Source organism: Canis lupus, unplaced genomic scaffold, assembly GCF_011100685.1.
Source record: "Canis lupus familiaris isolate Mischka breed German Shepherd unplaced genomic scaffold, alternate assembly UU_Cfam_GSD_1.0 chrUn_S1675H1869, whole genome shotgun sequence".
In the NCBI taxonomy this organism is placed as follows: domain Eukaryota; kingdom Metazoa; phylum Chordata; class Mammalia; order Carnivora; family Canidae; genus Canis; species Canis lupus.
In genome coordinates this window covers 24293-43796 of record NW_023330522.1, presented here as the reverse complement: position 1 = coordinate 43796, position 19504 = coordinate 24293, and the positions used below count along the sequence as shown (strand labels likewise).

At 34.8% G+C, this 19504-nt stretch overlaps 1 protein-coding gene across 3 annotated transcripts in view; it reads right to left on the bottom strand.

Moving 5' to 3' along the window:
* DCAF17 (DDB1 and CUL4 associated factor 17) overlaps positions 1-19504 on the bottom strand; it is a 55578-nt gene that overhangs the window by 27443 nt on the left and 8631 nt on the right. For all 3 annotated transcript variants that reach the window (XM_038589136.1, XM_038589137.1, XM_038589138.1), the window contains exons 4-11: positions 18219-18355; positions 17213-17291; positions 16002-16091; positions 13506-13610; positions 13099-13204; positions 7040-7182; positions 3266-3375; positions 292-382 (exon numbers count right to left, since the gene is read on the bottom strand). In XM_038589136.1, coding sequence (XP_038445064.1) covers positions 292-382; positions 3266-3375; positions 7040-7182; positions 13099-13204; positions 13506-13610; positions 16002-16091; positions 17213-17291; positions 18219-18355 — 861 coding nt within the window. The remainder of the gene's footprint in view (positions 1-291; positions 383-3265; positions 3376-7039; positions 7183-13098; positions 13205-13505; positions 13611-16001; positions 16092-17212; positions 17292-18218; positions 18356-19504) is intronic.

Genomic DNA, 19504 nt, shown 5'->3' with positions numbered 1-19504 from the left:
ACTCTAAGTGTGCACAATTAACTAAACCCAAAGGTCAAAAATTCATCAATAGAAACCCAGAAAGGAAACAGAAATTAGCAAAATGTAAGCTCAAAATAAGCTCAATATAATCAACTCTTTTCAAATCTCAATTGTGCATGGGGCTGGCTAAGATCAGCTACCTATGTAGACAAAAAAACCCAGGCTTTTATTGTGCTGTTCTTTTCAGCCACACTAAAAGACAAACACATTTGTACACTATATTCTCAAATAGACAGTGATACAAAGAAATTTAAAGTATTCCTGGCTTACTTTATTCTTCTCCCTGTTGGCCAAAATGACAAAATCTTCAGAGATCTGATGCTGGGCACTATTATTTTCTACTTCATTTAGCTTTAAAACTCTGAAAAAGGAAAAAAGATTCTAAGAACCTGAGACCCAACACATCATCAAAGTGCCAAAGTTTAAATACTGAAATGAAACTCAACAAATGAAAATTACAGGAACAACACTGAGTTAGTTCTCCTCTCCTCCTGTTGAGTTTGAAATATTAATGTCTGATCACTTTAGTGTCCACAAACTCCTTCAAATTCAGATATTTTGTTAAACAGAAAAACCTGTGACAGCAGGTACTCCTGAAGCAGATAATGAAGCAGCTTCCTCAGGCTTAAGCCATCTTCCAAACTGGCTGAATGAAAGTTACTCTAAACAACTTTAGCTGTCATCCTGCAACAGGTCTTTAACATATCTGCTTTAACATGGCATTATAGTAGATATTGGCATTTTTTTATTTCTGAAGATAGAATGAGATATCAATGAACAACACTCAGAGTTAACTATAAGGCAGACTGGATTAGCAACTAAACCTGAACTAAGAGTTTTCACGAAAGAGTAATATTTAATTTAATATTTAAAAACTACAATTTACTTAATAACTTTTATCGTAGGATTATATTTAAAGATTTGGGTTTTCTGAGTGCAAATGGTCTCATGGATCAAGCTTATTAAGCAAAAAAAAAAAAAAAAAAGAAAATAATTTGCTCACCGCCCACGCAAATCTGTTCACAGCATTAACAAGCTTCAAAAGCACAACGTTCTCAAAGCTTAAAGTTCTCAAAGCTCAATGCAGGCAGAGAAGGGCAGGGAGAAGCAGCTACTGTGGCCAGGGAGAGCCAGAAGCCTTAGAGTTTGCCAGAGACAAAGAAATCAGATTATGGATGCCTGGGTGGCTCAGCGGTTGAACATCTGCCTTTGGCTCAGGGTGTGATGCCAGGGTCTGGGATCAAGTCCCATATCGGGCTCCCTGCAAGGAGCCTACTTCTCCCTCTCCCTTTGTCCCTGCCTTTCTCTCTGTGTCTCTCATGAATAAATAAACAAAATCTTAAAAAAAAAAAAAAAAAGAAATCAGATTATATTTTAAATTACTCAATTTGTTATCTTAATTAGTGCCAATACTTAAAAGTGCCTATCTTCTAGAACCTGGCAAAAAGGCACACACTCTTTGTGGACCTTATTTTCATAAGCTCAAACTACTATTAAAAGGTGGGTAATGGGGCGCCTGGGTGGCTCAATCAGTTAAGTGTCCAATGTTTGATTTCAGCTGGGGTCATAATCTCAGGGTTGTGCGATCAAGTCCCAGGTCAGGCTCTGCACTGGGAGTGGAGCCTACTTACGATTATCAATCTCCCTCTGCCCCTCAACTCCCTCTCCCTCTCTCTTGCTCTTAAAAAAATAAAAAAAGAAAGAAAAAAAAAGTAGATAGCAGCAAACATTAAAAGGTTTACTAAAGCTGAACCACAGTGAACTATAGTCTTTAAGACTTGCACCTACTCTGTGCTAAGCACTATGCTCAGTACTGGGTTATAGGTATCAGCAAAACAGATTCTTTCCCTGTCATTATGGAGCTGATGACTCCAAAGCTAGATATTTAAACAGACAATCAAACAAATATTTAATTAAAATTGCTGTGTTAGAGGAAGATCACACAGTGGGTGCAATGAAAATATGATGCGAGAGCTAATCTAACAAGGAGTATCAGGGAAGGACTCTATGAAAATGGGATATTTAAGCTGGGGATGAAATATGAATAGAAATTAGGCAAGGGAACAGAGAGCAGAAACATACTTCAGAGGAAGCAGGTCCCTGGCTGTCTGAAAAGACAGCATGACTGAAGTAAAAACTGAGTGGGAGGAGGGTCTTTCAGACCATGATAAGTATATGTTGGTCTTTATCTCATGAACAAGAAGCCATAAAAAGGTTAAAACAGAATCCACTTGGTTAGGTTTTGTGTTTGTTAATGGTTCTAAAAAATCACTCTCCCTGCTGAGAAGAAAACAGGCTTAAGGAGTACAAAATTGGATTCTTGGAAGTCCTGTAAGTAGGCTATTACTATAGTCCAGTCTAGTGATGACAATGATCCGCCCAACATGGTGACAGTGGCCAAGGGAAGAAAGAGGCAGATTTAAGAAATATTTAGTAACAACAAAAACAACACAAAAAAAGGACTCACGGGATATATGGGTGGGGTGTGTGTGAGAGAGAGAAAGAGAGAGAAAATGCACATGAGTATATGTACTAATGAAAGACAAAAAGTGTTCCCTTTTGAATTCCAGATTTCTGGCATGAGCTTAGATGAGAGGTTTGGGATAGGACATAAATTTTGGAGTTTTGGAGTATACACGATTTTTGAAGCCAAGGGAATAAATAGAATCATGCAGAAAGGGAATGAAGAGTGAGAAGAAAATAGGGTCTAAATCCTGAGGACATCCAATAATTAAAGTGTGGGTAGAAGAGAAAGAACATGAAAGGATACTAAGAAAGACACATCAAAGAGGGAGGAAAATATTCAGAACTGAGGTGTCAGGAAAGCTAAATGAAGAGTGTTTCAGGGAAGGAAAGGTCAACCTGATGGTAGATGTAGGTCAACAAAGCAAAATAACTTCAGCACTGAAGCTGTCTTTCAGAACAAAGACAAATCATCTCTCATTAATCCTGAAGAATTAAAACATGATGAGGACAAGCCAATCTGAATCTCCTTTTACCCATATGTCATTCATCAAATAATTTATTTAAATGTAATATCAACAAAGAGTAATACCTACAAAGAATACTGATGAGGCTGAAAGAATCAAGTCAAGTTTTCTAGATGCCAGTCTCTAAGGAACCAACTATAACAAGCTAATTATTTCTACAACTGAGTCAACAGTTAGCTGGCAAAAATAAACATGCCAATAAATGCTTCCAAAAAGCTACTTTTCACTTTAAAGTAACTAATAAAAATACTCACTTGACCTGATTTGGGCCAACATGTATTATTCTACCAGAAGCATCTGGATGAAAATAGATCCAGTCAGATTCGAGAGAACAACATTCCATTTCTTGGATCCCATTTTTTGCCTGAAGTTGGGAAAAAATATTGAAAATAAAGAGCAAGGAAAAATAAAATAAGTTTCAAATTTAACATCAGTGATAGATCAGTAAATCAAAGGTACAAGGAAGAGAAAATATCAACAGTTGAACTGGAATACGTAAAAGAATTGAATTAGGACACTCATACTTGAGAAATCCAGAACATTTACTCTGTACCATACAATTTATCTCAGGAATAGTAACTTAACAGTTATTATATTTCAAGTATCCAATTTGTGTCAGGCACTGCAGTAGATATTTTAGAGTCATTTCATTTAACAACACTCAAAGCATATATTATTATCCCCACTTTGATGAGGAAACTGATATACGAGGATGAATCATTTCCTCAATGTTTTACACGTGCTAAACAGCTGCTCTGATTCTGAGGTCCAAGGACTTGTTCCATGATATAACTCTGTATAATCATGCACACACAGTTCCCTATAACTTCTGCCTCCCTTGCTTATCCCCAGTAAACTGTCAAAAGGAGTGTTTATAACGCACAAAGAAAAACATGCAACCCAACCTAAAATCTCAGAAACAGGTCATATAATCTCCTTGGAAAAGTCAGACATTAACCTCTAATAATGAAGAAATGGTCGCTTAGCCTTTTAGGCAAGTAGAGATTTATTTCATCGTAGGACATTTAGACATTAAAATAAAGAAAAAGATAGCTCCGTGATATAGGATTGCATATGTACATAAATATTTTACCTTATACACAGGAGCACTGGGAACTACTACCAACATAGATTCATTAATTTCATTAAATTTATTTAATTTCTACAATGTAAAATGCAGGGATACCACCTTTCTTACTAGATACTTGGGAAAGTTTTAAAAACATTAACTTACCAATTTCATTAGCATATACTGATAGAACACTATGTTTTAAGTATCAAACTAGGTATTTGTACCTTATATGAACTAAACATAACCCCTGCCATCAAAAAGCTCATAATCAGGAAGGGAAGCAGAAACATAAACAGAAATAAGTGTAGAAAACAAAGTAATCAAGCCATGCATAGGATATTATCAAGCATTCAACCCAGGTGAGCAGAATTCCATGAAATAAAAACAGAGCTTACACAAGCCTCAAGGGATGAGCACAAAATGGCTAAAAAGAGATGGCAAAACCCAAAACACCACAATGTTAATCCATATAGCATGTATATGCATATATATGAATAAAAATTTAATTTTGGCTCCTACAAAAGAAATATAATGACTAGAGAAGTAGGTGGGGTACTATGTCATAAGTGCTTTGTATGCCATACTTTTTTTAAAAAAAGGAATTTAACACATTTTCTGTATTAGTAAATGTTTTAATTTTTCAGGAATTTTATAAGTATTCTAATAATTTTATTTTTTTATTTATTTTTTTTAATTTTTTTTTTTTTTTAATTTATGATAGGCACACAGTGAGAGAGAGAGAGGCAGAGACACAGGCAGAGGGAGAAGCAGGCTCCATGCACCGGGAGCCCGATGTGGGATTCGATCCCGGGTCTCCAGGATCGCGCCCTGGGCCAAAGGCAGGCGCCAAACCGCTGCGCCACCCAGGGATCCCCCGTATTCTAATAATTTTAAAAGGAATGGTAGTATTATTACATTATAATACTACATTCCCATATACATATACATTCCCATATACATATAAGGGAATCAATTTAATTAGGCACTTTGGTTGCAACCACTGAAATTAACGTGTCCAAGATGGCATTAGCTCCAAATGCCCCTTTGTTTAAAATATAAAAGATGTACATACCACACATATCTTTCTTTAGACAATTCTCTTTATGATAATTACTATAACATGCAAAATAAATATTATCTTTGTGTTAAATATAAGGCAGCATTATTGCCAGCTTCTGCAGTTTTTATGTGCTTGAATGCTAGATTTCATTTATTTATTTATTTATTTAAAAGATTTTATTTATTTATTTATGAGAGACAGAGAGAAAGGCAAAGACATAGATGGAGGGAGAAGCAGGCTCCATGCAGGGAGCCCAATGTGGGACTAAATCCCAGGACTCCAGGATCACGCCCTACGCCAAAGGCAGATGCTCAACCACTGAGCCACCCAGGCATCCCAGAATGCTAGATTTTAAAGCTCAGTTTAATAGAAAGCTATGAAACATTTTCTGAATTCTTCAGTTTGGCTGCATGTGTTTGGGTTAGTCTTCTGACTGACAGGCGGGGAAGCAATGGACATATGCATCCTTAAGTTAATGTCATTACAGCAAAACTATCTGGCGAAAGGACTGAAAACTTCCTCTGGATTTGGCAATTTATGAATATGTTGAAATGTAGATTTGACTAGATGCTATAATCAGTTATTACGGAAGGAGTGTACTTGACAGGCATTCTAGATATAGATGTTGGAGGCCATTTTATACACACATGCACTAATATGTATTACCAGTTCTTATATAAAAGTTAAATAAAAGAGAGATGCGACGCATCCTGGTGGCTGAAGCATGTTCAGTGGTGTGAGGTGATAAATCAGAGACTTGTCATGATAGGAAACAGCCCCTAGAGAGACCACTGTAAAAGATGATGTCATTGGGCTGGGCCAAACAGGAGCTGCCACATGTGATAGATAAATGAAAAAATGAAAGAGAACAACGTCCCCACAAAAGAAAACTAGAGGACACTATAGACAGTGTTCCCTGCTAGCAAAATCAATGTAAACAGATAACCAGACCCAAGACCGTATTGATCTTCAGCGTGGTGAAAGGTGGCCTGTAACTAAAAGTCACCGAGTCCAACAATGACTGAGCATGATTCTGGAAGAGATGGGTGTGAAATGAGCTGAGTCTGCTTCAGGAAAAGTCAGATTATTTGATATATCAAATATATAGGTTCCAGAAATAAACTACACTAACTCAGCAGTACAAAACAGACAGGGAAGAACTCCTCCACCACTCCCTGTGCACTCACTCTTTTGCACGTCTCTTAATCACTATACTTAAGAGACTGCATCTTATTTATCTACTTGTGTACTTTCAACTTGAGGGAAGGGAATGTGTCCCCAGCTGCCATGCCTGGCACACATTAAGCTCTCAATAAATTAAATTAAATTAGATTAAATTAAATGATAAATCATGCCTAAATTATTTTCAAAAAGAAAATAAAGAAAAATTAATTCAAGGGGTAGAAATTTCTATTGTCTTACCATGCAGCATTTCTTCCTATTCTGCCATAAGTAACTTAACAGTGTTCTTGAAAACTCAAGGTGTTTTAAGCCTTACATTGTGATCAACAGAGTTCTACCTGGTTCTGCTCTAGAAAGCTAATAGTAGCAAACCATGAAAAAACAAAACTAACTACATATTGCACCAGCAATTTCAGAGGCAGCCTGAACATATTCCATCAATAATTCCCACTATGGAGCTTCAAAGATGCTTTGCAGAGAGCTCATGAGAAATCTTTGGTTTCTAAGAATTTTTAAATCTTAATGCTTTTAAATTCTTGATAGTACACACAAGTGTTTGTTATATGCTTTGTATTCTTCTGTACCTAACACTGCTGATGAATTATTAATACAAACAAATAAAAAGCAATTCTTAGGAATTCTTATTATAGAAGTAGAAAATAAAGAATTTCTGATACAAATTTACTACTAAGAAGTCTATCACTCATGATTTACCAAGGAATTATCTTTTAGGGCACAAATATGGAAAACTCCTTTCTGTTTCTTCTTATTAGGTGTGATGATGTAGTGCCAAGGATGGCCTCCAATCTGAAAAGCATTCTCCAGAGAGGACACTTCAAAGAGCAGTGGTGGTGTGTCTGTAGAGACAGGCAAAAGGAATTTATTAGTTTCTCTGTTCTGGTAGCCTTGGAATATTCATTCATAAACTGATTTAACCCTTCTTTGCATGTACCATCCATGAATTTCCATTAATGAAGAATTACTATGCTCAAGAAATAAAATATAATCAGGAAAGAGGCTGATTGATAAGAAAAGAGAAGACTAGTAGGCAACAATTATGCTATGAAGTCAACATTATAGACATCTGTTTCCAGGGTATGTGTGACCTGCAGCTGAGTGGAGAGAAAAAATGGGCTGAAGGTGTACAAAGTACACCTAATAAAAGCTGCTGCCATTTACTAGGCATGTATGTCCCAGACTCTGGGTTAGATGCTATTTCCAACACTCATAACAATCCTAAAAGGTAACTAAGTATCTAATAATTCCTTCAGGTGTGAGGAAGCAATCTTCCATATTCCAGACTAACAGGTTATACTTAGCAAACTTTGAGAGCTGTCTTAACATTTCCAGGGTAGAAGTGATATTAATCATAATGAATGTAACTACTTAGGATAGGTCCTGTTACAGTGGAAATTTATTCAAGGTTAGCCACTACTATAAATATCATCTTTAGACAAGTTAACTACTGTTTTCTTAATTAAGATTTTATTTATTCATGAGAGACACACAGAGAGAGGCAGAGACATAGGCAGAGGGGGAAGCAGGCTCCCTGCAGGGAGCCCGATGTGGGACTTGATCCCAGGACCACACCCCAAGCCAAAGACAGATGCTCAACCACTGAGCCATCCAGGCGTCCCAACTAGTTTAGGTGCATCTAGTCATATACTATAAAAGAAATGTCTGTTGGTGCCTCTTAGTTCTTCTCTTCCATGGCAACTAATTTTAAGTAGAGCAAAACAGATTTACTTCTAGGGAAATGTGTAAGTGGAAGGTACTGCAGCTTTAGAACACCAAGATATCTTTTGGGCAGCCCATGGGAAACACCACATAGTCCGTTTTGGCAGGTGGTTAATCTATGACTCTTTTTTTTAACCCTTCTACCTTAAGAGTTTACTCTTTGGGGCAGCCCAGGTGACTTAGCGGTTTAGTGCCACCTTCAGCCCTGGGTATGATCCTGGAGACAAGGGATCAAGTCCCACGTTGGGCTTCCTGCATGGAGCCTGGTTTTCCTCTGCCTGTGTCTCTGCCTCTCTCTCTCTCTCTCTCTCATGAATAAATAAATAAAATCTTAAAAAAAAAAAAGAGTTAACTTTTTGGTTATGAGGCCATCATTGTCAGTAAAGGGGCTTGCCTTAGGAAAACCATTCATAAGAGCCACATGTTACATATAGAAGCATGTACTTTATTAGGCCTCTTCACAAGGATAATTTACTACTTGGTGCTACATGTAAGAGAAAAATAATGAAAAGTGATTTCACAAACTGACAGTCCTGAGAAAGGGACAAGGATAAACGTAACATCTATACTTAATGTACTTTTTAAAAACCTTTTAGGAAAAGAGTAATACTCTTAATATATAAAGAAGTCTTTTTAATGAGAAAAATATGAACCCAATAGAAAACTGGGCAAAAATATCAGTAAGTAAATTATGAAAGAAGTACAAACATCATGTGATAATATGGTAGCTATCAAATGATGATGAATGAAGAAAAAATTATAAAAAGAAAAAATATAATTAGAGTTTGAATTTGGGGCTAAAATTTCAAGTAGGTATATGTTATAGAGAATAAAAAATAGATATAACAATAGGGGAAAAAGTCAATCCAAAATGATGTGTTTAAAAAGGAATACTTTTCTCAGCAGTTGCTAAAAATGGACCCAAAAGAGCAGCAGGACTCTGTTCATCACAATTCTGATGGGTCCCCACTAACCTCAAAAGCCCAAATTTTGATCTCAATACTATTTTCAATTAAAGAGTCCTAGAAATTCTGAGAGTGGCTGATTTCATGTCTTGTAGTGAAGAAATTTTAGGAGGTCTGAACCATCCAGTTATTGCTATAAAGGATATTTACAAGGATGTCAGTATAGTGTTAAAAGAATAAGAGCTAGCAAAAGAGGCTCCTACAGGCTGGACTGTGGAAAGAGAGGCACTAAAAAGAAAATTATTATTAATAAGGCTCTGAGTCTGTGAAAGGTCAAGCAATGATACTTCACAGTTTTAATATAAATTGTCCAAAATGTTGTATGGTTTATAAAAGAATGGCTATAATAGGACATGATTTTTCTTTAATTTTAAAATATAGGGAATGTATCAGGCAAATACAAATCAAAACCACAATGAGATATTGCTTCACATCTGTTAGAATGTCTATTATCAAAAAAGATAAGAAACAGCAGGATGCAGAAGAAAGGCATCCAGGAACCATTTATAACAAACACAAGAGCTCATTTGTTATTTCTTGGAGCCAGGGGGCCTTCCTAAGCTACGGTCAGGATATAAAGGACCAGTTGGTTTTGGAGGACCATCTTCTGAATTTGTGGATGACTGCATGTTGGGTTTGGTTAAGTAGCCACTGTATGCTTGTCTAAAGCCTCTACTTGTAATTTTACAGCTATAGAAGTAGCTCCTGGAATAAATAAATATGGTTAAGGGATAAAACCATCAAGAATCCCTCTTTTCCTAATGTCTAGCCTTAGACATTATCCTGATTTATGAAGAATTACTAGCAAGTGGGAAAGGACTTGTCCTGGGCAAAATCAAATTATTATGCTGTACACCTGAAATTAATCTAATGTTATATGTATCAATTTTATCTCAATAAGAAAAATAGGTAATCTTATGTATTTCTATTAAATAAATGCTTAAAAATTTAGATACATGTTAAGTGAAAATACAAGGTACAGAGCGTACGATAGGCTGCATTTGGTATAAGAAAAAGGTAATATTTATTTGTTTGTTTGTTTATTTTTAAAGATTTTATTTATTTATTCATGATAGACATAGAAAGGGGGGGCAGAGACACAGGCAGAAGGAGAAGCAGGCTCCATACAGGGAGCCCGATGTGGGACTCGATCCCAGGACTCCAGAATCTTGTCCTGGGCCAAAGGCAGGTGCTAAACCGCTGAGCCACCCAGGGATCCCCAGAAAGAAGGTAATATTTAAAGAATACATACATACATTTGCTTATTTTTATAAAAACAAACAGGTGAGGGCTAACCTAGAAACTAAAAGTAATGGAGACTTATGAACAGGTTAGTATAGGCATAACAGAATGAAAGGACTATGTATGGACACAAAACTTCTCAGATTATATCTTTTTACATATCTTTTGACCTTTTTATATATCTTTTGACCTTTGAAATATACACACATTTTACAAGTTTAAGAATAAAGTCAAAAGGGAAAAATAAACCTAAAATTGAAAACAAACTAAAACAAATGAACCCAATTACATAAAGCTGGTAACCTAATCATATAGAAAAATAATTTCAAATAATTTTTGAACACATTACTCTGTAGGACTGTACACTAAGGACTAAAGGAACTTCAGAGATATCTAAACCTTCGTACCAGACTTCAGTTTTTAGTGGTAGCACTGATATGGCTATTTTAAGATTATCACATATATATAAGAGGATAACATTTTATTAGCATTCAAGAAGTTCAGTGGGAGTCAAAAGAAATACAAATATAGAATCGAAGAACAATTAAATTGGAAGTATGAGAATGAGCTAATGAATTTTTGTTTTAATATATTTCCCAGCTCTGTTCACCAAAAAATAAAGACAACTAATTGCATTGAACACAAATAGATCTTGGCCTTGAACTGTCTCAAAAAGATAAATCAAAGTCCTAAACCCTAGTATCTGTGAATGTTACTTTATTTGGAAACAAAGTCTTTGCAGAAGTCATACTGGATAAGGGGGGGTTCCTAAATCCCATCACTAGTGGTCTTATAAGGAGAGAGAGAGATTCAAAGACAACAGAGTAAAGAAGGCCACGTGAAGACAGGAAAAAGTGGTAATTATGCTGCCACAAAGCAAGAAATGCCAAAGATTGTCAGCAATAACCAGAAGCTAGAAGAGGCAAGGAAGGATTCTTTCCTAGAATCTTCAGAGGGAAATCGTCTCTGCCAATACCCTAATTTCAGACTTTTAGCCTCCAAAACATTAAGAGATTAAATTTCTGTTATTTAAAGCTACCAGTCTGGGGATCCCTGGGTGGCGCAGGGGTTTAGCGCCTGCCTTTGGCCCAGGGCGCGATCCTGGAGACCCGGAATCGAATCCCACGTCGGGCTCCCGGTGCATGGAGCCTGCTTCTCCCTCTGCCTATGTCTCTGCCTCTCTCTCTCTCTGTGTGACTATCATAAATTAAAAAAAATAATAAAATAAAATAAAGCTACCAGTCTGTGGTATTACAGCAGCTCTAGGAAACTAACACAGTCAATGATGATGCATTCTCTACTAAAATGGCTCCTTGTCAGATCATTGGACAAGGAAAATAAAAGATATACCTGGGATATATCACTGTTCCAGAAAACAAAGAAATTCTCCAAAGCTATTATGAGTATGTCATAATGGAGTTCTCATTGGCCAAATTTGGGGCAATTTGAACATCATTAAGAATAATGACTGTATGTAATTTTGGTGACATAAAAATCCATGAGTCTATGTGTGCTGACCTCTAAAATATTTGCCACCATGGGAAGTGACTATTAAACCAACTCCTTATTTAAATATTGTTAATTAAAGAGAAAGAATAAGTATTTATTTTGACTTTTTTTGGGAGAAACTATAGTTCATCCCTGGGTGATGAGTGAAAGTCTTTATTTATAGAAAAATGTCCATTAGTAAAGGCAGAAGGAATGTCAGAATCCTTTCAAGTGGCCATTCCCCCCGCCCCCCACCTTAACTAAGTGATTCAGGCAGGAATCACTGATAGCTACAGGAGTATTCTTATGTTACCCGTAATTACAGAAAATCAAAACAACCCATATGTCCAAACTAGTAATTGGTTCGACAATTTTAGAATTCATCCATAAAATGGTATGTAAGTCAAATTCTTGAAATTTCAAGGAGCTGCGTGTGTATGTGCATAAACAAGGAACTACATTGTGGCAAAGGTTAAGTAACGTGAGCACCACATCATAAGATATATAAGGAAAACTAAGTCTTTCTTTCATCTGTATCCCTCTGAGGTAACTACTGTTTATCAGGTTTTTGGGTGTCCTTCCATATAGTCTAAGCAAATCTAAAAGTATATGCTTATACGTACACTTTTAACATGTGAACATGAATTCTCTATGCAAATGAAGCTTTTTATATATAATTTTACACTCCTTCTTATCACTTAATAACATACATTGGGAATTGCTCTATACCAAGGCAAAAAAATCTTTAACAATTAAATTTATGATACAGCCAAATAATGATATATTAGTGTCACCTACCAATCTACACATTACTTCCAAACATTTGCTATTAGAAATAATGTTGTACATTTGTCATTTTGTACACATGTGAATATATCTGATACAAACTCCTAGACGTGGAATTGTTCAAGGAGTATGTACACTGAAAACTTTGATATGTATCGACAAACTGTCTTCCACAAAGGATTCCAACAATAAATGAGTATCCTGTTATATTTTTATATACTTCTATACTTTTAAAAACCCTGTTATGTAACTTTTTGATATTTGAGAATCTGAAAAGATATTTCCTATGATAAATTTAATCTGCGTTTTTCTTATCAGGGATGTTGGGTTTCACTTTCCCCTAATTCAAAGTCAAACAGACTCAGTATCCCCAGTTCAATGAATAACTGATAGATTTTGTTAACACCTATTCAGTAACAAGGAATACACTGTATGGAAGTAAAATGAATTGAGTTTATCATTAAATTATGAGAAACATCTGGATTATTATAATAAATAATTATATGACCACTTATTTTTTAAGGTGAAAAAATGCTATATATATTGTAGCCATACCTGTGATTTTAATATTACAAGGAATGCCAAAAGGAGCCTCTCCTACAGTTCCAGCAGTCCCACCCCATCTGCATGCACACCCTAAGTCAAGTTTCTGTTGCATGAACTAAAAACAAAACAAAACAAAAATGGTGGCTTTAGCACCTATTTATTTGCTGTCTGAAGAGAGAAAAAAATCAAATTCACATGTATATGACAGAGAAAATATCTTTATTTATTCAAGGGCCTGTTTATCTTCCCTCCCCTCTTTTAAAGGTTACTCTGTCTTTCTGCATTTGTATAGTTTTGTCAAGTTGAAATCTACACAAGTGCCTTACTCTAAAAGCATTTCATTAAAAAAAAAAAAAAATCATACCTCAGTCCAAACCTCGAGTTATTCTAATATGGCAAATTTCAGTCTTCTCTACCTGTTCAGTGATGGCTTGGAAGCTATAGAGTCTGACCAGTCCTGAGCTGTACATCACAATCAGTATTCCATGAGACAAGGTAGCATCTGTAACGTTCCCGAAAATCTGAGGGGAAAGGTAGATATCACCTGAGAAAAGACCAGAAGGCCAATCCTCTGAGTCTTCACAGTGGTTTGTGCATTTGCTTAATATTCAGGTCACCACTACAACACAGCTACCTACCATTATAATTTAAGTATAATTTAGAGACTTGAAGTTAAAGTGTCATTAGGGTTGTAGGCCACTAAAGTCTCAAAAGGAAGCACTAATGAGTGTAGCACTTAACCATCAAAATGATTCTGCACCATTCATTTGGTTCATCCATTCGTTCTACAGTTTTGTCAATATCTTTTAATAACGTCCTATTCCTCATGGACATAGGCATACACTGAGACCATCTAATTTTACTATGCAGGATGTGTGTAGTAGAGTAAATGAATTTAGGGACCTATTCTTCATGCTAAAATGTTATTTATAAAGAAACTTAGTTTTTAGCTAAAAAGTGAAAAGATTGGATCTAAGAAAGTACTTCTAATGAGAAATAGCCAACTCCAGACTTTTATCATTACTTTGTTCTTTATTTTATTTTATTTTTTTTAAATATATATTTTTTATTTATTTATGATAGTCACAGAGAGAGAGAGAGAGACAGAGACACAGGCAGAGGGAGAAGCAGGCTCCATGCACCGGGAGCCCGATGTGGGATTCGATCCCGGGTCTCCAGGATCGCGCCCTGGGCCAAAGGCAGGCGCCAAACCGCTGCGCCACCCAGGGATCCCTACTTTGTTCTTTAAATATCTAATACTGCTTGATATTTTAGTCATATAAAAATTAAAGGTGTTAAAGACCAAGCAAGTACTTATAGAGACATTTAGCCTGGCTAACTTTGAGTGTGGCTTTGGTTCTTTGTTTCCTTTCTGTTTTTGTTCTATGCAGTGGATCCTGTCATAATCCTCCACAAAGCTCTGATAAACACCACCAACAAAAAAAACTTGATTCTGTGCCTATTTAATATTTAACGAAAGCCAACATAGACAAATATTCATAGCAATGAAAGAACAAGTGGAAATTAAGTGAAAATCTGTTTCTGTTCCTACTCAAGACAAATTAGTGAAGATTTACCACCCCAATAAATAGCTTTTAGTACACGTTGAGTCTGGCCCCTGGGTAGTCTTTTATACATAGTAGGTGAAACATACGCTTCAATTCCAACTAACCCTAATCAAAACCAAATCCCTCCAATTATTATCAAAGAATAAATAGAAACAATTTATGACTTAGCTAAGTGTTCATTCCTGTTCTAGATTGTAATAAGCATATACAATTACTTAATCCACACGCACAAAGAAAATAATTAAATTCATAAGTTGTGTTTTTTTGTCATCTCTTACAAGGATAATTATGCTTTGCTTTGATGTGACTAGCTCATGATTTTTTATTTGCTGATACTTGTTTTCCACTTTGAAAAGGAGGACTTGTGTAATTCAAACATATTTTCAAATAATGAGTGCTCTAATAAAGTTGCCACTCTATTTTAAAATTGGTTCATACTTTGGAGTCAAATCTAGGTTCTAATTCCAGCTTCTCTATTTATGTAGGACTTGGGTAGCTGCTTAACTTCCAAACTGAACCCACCGTATGTTACAAAGTTATAAACTACTCAAAATGCCTGGCATAAAACAGTATATAAGTAACTGATACTATTCATTGGCCTTTATGTAGTTTAGTATACTATACTTATACAAAATTTTTTAATATGTTCATCTTATTTGCTAATGACTATTAGTGGACCCTGAAGATCTGGCCTCAGTAATACTTGGAAAGTGCATAATTAAAAACCAGTAGAAAACACCAATAAATAACTATCCACCCAGACTAAGTAACAATTTGTTAATGGAAAAGTAGAAGGCTATTGATTCTTTTACTCAAAGGAAATATGTCCTTTTTTCTCTCCCATATAACAGACCATGAATCAGGAACAATGACAAGAATAAAACCTGTAACTGAATGAGTTGGAAAACTCATATATTTAATTATAAGTCTTGTTTATGTATCATAAAACAAGTTTTAGATCTATACTTTGCAATTAAAATGATTCTTTTTGTTGCAGCTTTTCATCTTCCTAATGGTCATTTTAACAAGCTTTGAAATATCCCTCTGAAAAAAACCCACCTTACTCATTTCATAATTTTATAAAGTAGAGGTTTGTTAATGACACCAAAGGTATTCAACACTATCCACTTGAAAGGCATAAAAACATGCAGAAAGATGAAAGGATGATTAGGCTTTCTTCGTAAATGAAACATTCTCATGTATTTTGATATGAAACAAACTAGATCAGAAAGCTTTTTACAGCCAGGGGAATATTTGCAATCAAAACATCTAATAAATAAACAACTATATTACATCTTTTATCAAAAAATTAATATTGCAATTAAATAAGAAGTAAGTTCTTACCTTCTTATTGATCTCCAGAATCCCTATGAGTGAAAAAGGTAAAACATGGAACACTGCAAGGTACAGCAAAACAGGCTGTTGAATGCCTGCCTGAAAGGAAAGGTTAAATTACAGGCAGTTCTCAAAAGAATTTCAGAAACACTGTTTTCATGAGTTGAAAACATCCATCTGTCCTAGCATACAGTTATGTGGATGTTTTCAATTTATGAACATTGCAAAGTTTCTCAAACAAGAAAGCATACATGTTGAAGATACGTCCATTAAACCTTCAGCCCTTCAACACACATGTATATACACACAAAAGTCTCTAACAGTAAATATAGAACATGAGGGCACATGGGTGGCTCAGTCTGACTCCACACTGGGTATAGGGACTACTTAAAAAATTAAAAAAATTAAAAAAAAATAAACATAACAGTAAACATTTCTCTTTTTTTAAGGAATTTTTAAAAAGATTTTATTTATTCATTTGAGAGAGAGAGAGAACACGGAGGGAGAGGGAGAAGTAGACTCCTTGCTGAGCAGAGAGCCCAATGCAGGGTCCAATCGCAGGATCCTGAGTCTATGACCTGAGCCAAAGGTATCTAGATGCCCAACCAACTGAGCCAACCAAGCACCCCATCAATAAATATTTCTTAGCAACAAAACATATTTTATATACTGTTCAACAAAAACATTTTATATACTGCATAATAAAACATATTTTCTGTATTAAAAATGTTATAATATAAATTAATATATTTTTAACATATATAATACATAATTATATTGTCATTATACTTTTATTGTTATATTAATATAATATGAATATTATAAATTGGAATTTAATAATAAAGAGCCTAACAAAAGACACATAATTATAATGGTCACATCATCTGAAAGTAGAATTACACTGTTATGTCTATGAGAAATGAGAAAAAATTACCAATAGTTAGAGTGATTTCTCTGCTTGAAACAGATAGCTCCCTTACTTTGAAGAACAAGGTTCTGTCACTTTCTTTCCACTATGGAATGTAAAATAATCTGCTGTACTTCTCCAGAGTAGTTTAAAGGGTATTTCTTAAGTTTATGGTAAGCAACTTTTATCCATTCTTCAGAAACCAAGATTATTGGTTCTTTCCTAACAAATTTGCAGACAATTTTCTCTGGAAACAAACTTCTCACCTTATTGATGTTTAAAAATTTATTTATTGATATTTAAAGATGTCTACCTGCCGGGCCAATACTGAGCCTTTGTTTTGAGCTGACTTGACTGCAATGACTTCTTGAGGAGTGTCCCAGCTCAAGTATCTTGTAAAAGAATGAAGAGAAAGTTTATGCATTTGAGTCAGTTTCCTTATAATCAAAATATAATAGATATTTCATAAACAGTTCTTTAGTTGTTTCAATTATAAAAGCAAAATAATTTTTTTAAGAAACAACTTAAAAATTCTCTTTACATCTTTATATGGATCTATTTCTACTAAAATATAGTTTTAATCTTTCTAGAGTGTCAATGAATAAAAATTGTGTTTGATCAAACACTATTCAAAATTTAGAAAAAAAATCCATTCCTACTTTAAAATGGACATTAATATCATAAAAAGCATTAAAAATGTTACTTTCACATTCTATATGCATATATTCACTCCAAATATTTATATTCATATATAAAAACACATACAACTACTAAGTTAAAATAACAGTTGTTAGGAACACTCAGCTCAGTCAGGAAAATGACTCTTGTTCTTGGGGTCTTGAGTTCAAGCCCCACATCGGGTATAGAGATTACTTAAAAAAACAAACAAACAAACAAAAGACAGTTCTTAGACTGTACTAGGCAATGATTTAACTGAAACAGACTAGCCTTCAGGAAAACCAACATAAAATGCAACCTACATATAAAATACTATTTGCAGATGGGAATTAAAAAAAGAGGGGAGAGATATTTGTCATCTATTATAGGTTAGTTACTTATGAGTGATACAAAAAAAAAAAAAAAAAACGATAAAGGGTCTGTGTCCGCAGATTTTCAAATGTAGTCATGAGGAAAGAAAGAATGAGTTTATAAATTGAGATCCAGATATACAATGGGAAACTTTAAAAAAAAAAGCTTGAAATTTCCTGGGCCACAAGTCTCAAATTTTATTTTATATATTGTTTATTTTATATATTTTATATATTTTAATAAATATTTTATATATTTTAATAAAATCTTGAGTAATAAAGTCACAATACCTGAATTTGCAATATGAAGCAAGATATATTTTCTCAAGGACTTTTCCAGTAGTTGCTGATATGCGAAATAACCAATTATGAGCAGTCAGTGCTATCAGTGAAGATTTATAATCTGATGGATTGGGAAGTATTTCCCCCTAAAAAATAGAAGGTATAAAAATGAAACTGGTTAGTCATGAACAATCTGCAGAAATCTATGTCCAAAGAAAATAGCTAAAACTTTAAAGAAATAGATAAGTAAACCAAAGAATATTAAATGTACAAATAAGAGAATTAAGACAAGGAAAGATGAGACTGTAGGAAATTATTTTCATCATTAACTTATTGAGTTTATTCACATAAAACGTTTAAACAGTACCTGAAATAATTTATTACTTATTATTTATCATTAAATAATTCAACAAATGTGAATTAATTATCATTAAATAATTCAACAAATTCAACAATGATAATAATAACAGTTCTTAAAACCAGGTATAACAGCATAAGTCATCTGCTAGAATCGATGTTTCTTGGGGTACCAGGGTGGCGCAGTCGGTTAAGTGTCCAACTATTGATTTCAGCTCAGGTCCCCCCTCTCCTTATTGCTTCTTTATTCCAAGGCTTTTTTCCCTTTTGATAGATGTCAAAATGGCAAAATGACAAATCGTTTCATGATTGTGGCTCTACCGTAACTCCAAATTAAAAGCTAGAATGCAGAATCAAGACAGCCAAAGAAAAACAGAAGATGGGCCTGGTTTTAAAGATATTCTCTGTCGCCAATGAATTACTCCCCCCAAAAAGGGAGGGAATACTACCTTGGGCATACCTGCCACTGAGCAGCTGCCACAAGGTGGAAGTCTAAGGCAGGAAAAGAAAGAGAAACAAGGAGTTCTACTTTGATTTGTAAAATAAAAAGGGAATTCTCTCTTTTTCAAAAATTTATTTGAGAGAGAGCGAGAGCAGAGCAGGGAGGGACAGAGGGAGAATTCCAAGCTGACCCATCACTGAGTGCAGAGCCGCACTTGGGGCTTGATCTCACAACCCCAAGGGCTGTAACCAAGAATCAGATGCTCAACTAACTGAGCCATCCAGAAGTCCTTAAGAACAAAGTTCTAAAAGGAAAGTTAAGGATAGGAAAGTTGAAATTAATGTAGTATTCACTTAGACTGAAACATGAATAGAAAAGAATGAAGGCATAGTTATTTTACACATGCTTTTAAAGATCTGTCTTCCCTTTCAAATGTTAGGGAAAGAAACAAGGTTTTTGTGTTTGTTTCTTGGTTGTGTGTATAAACTTATTAACT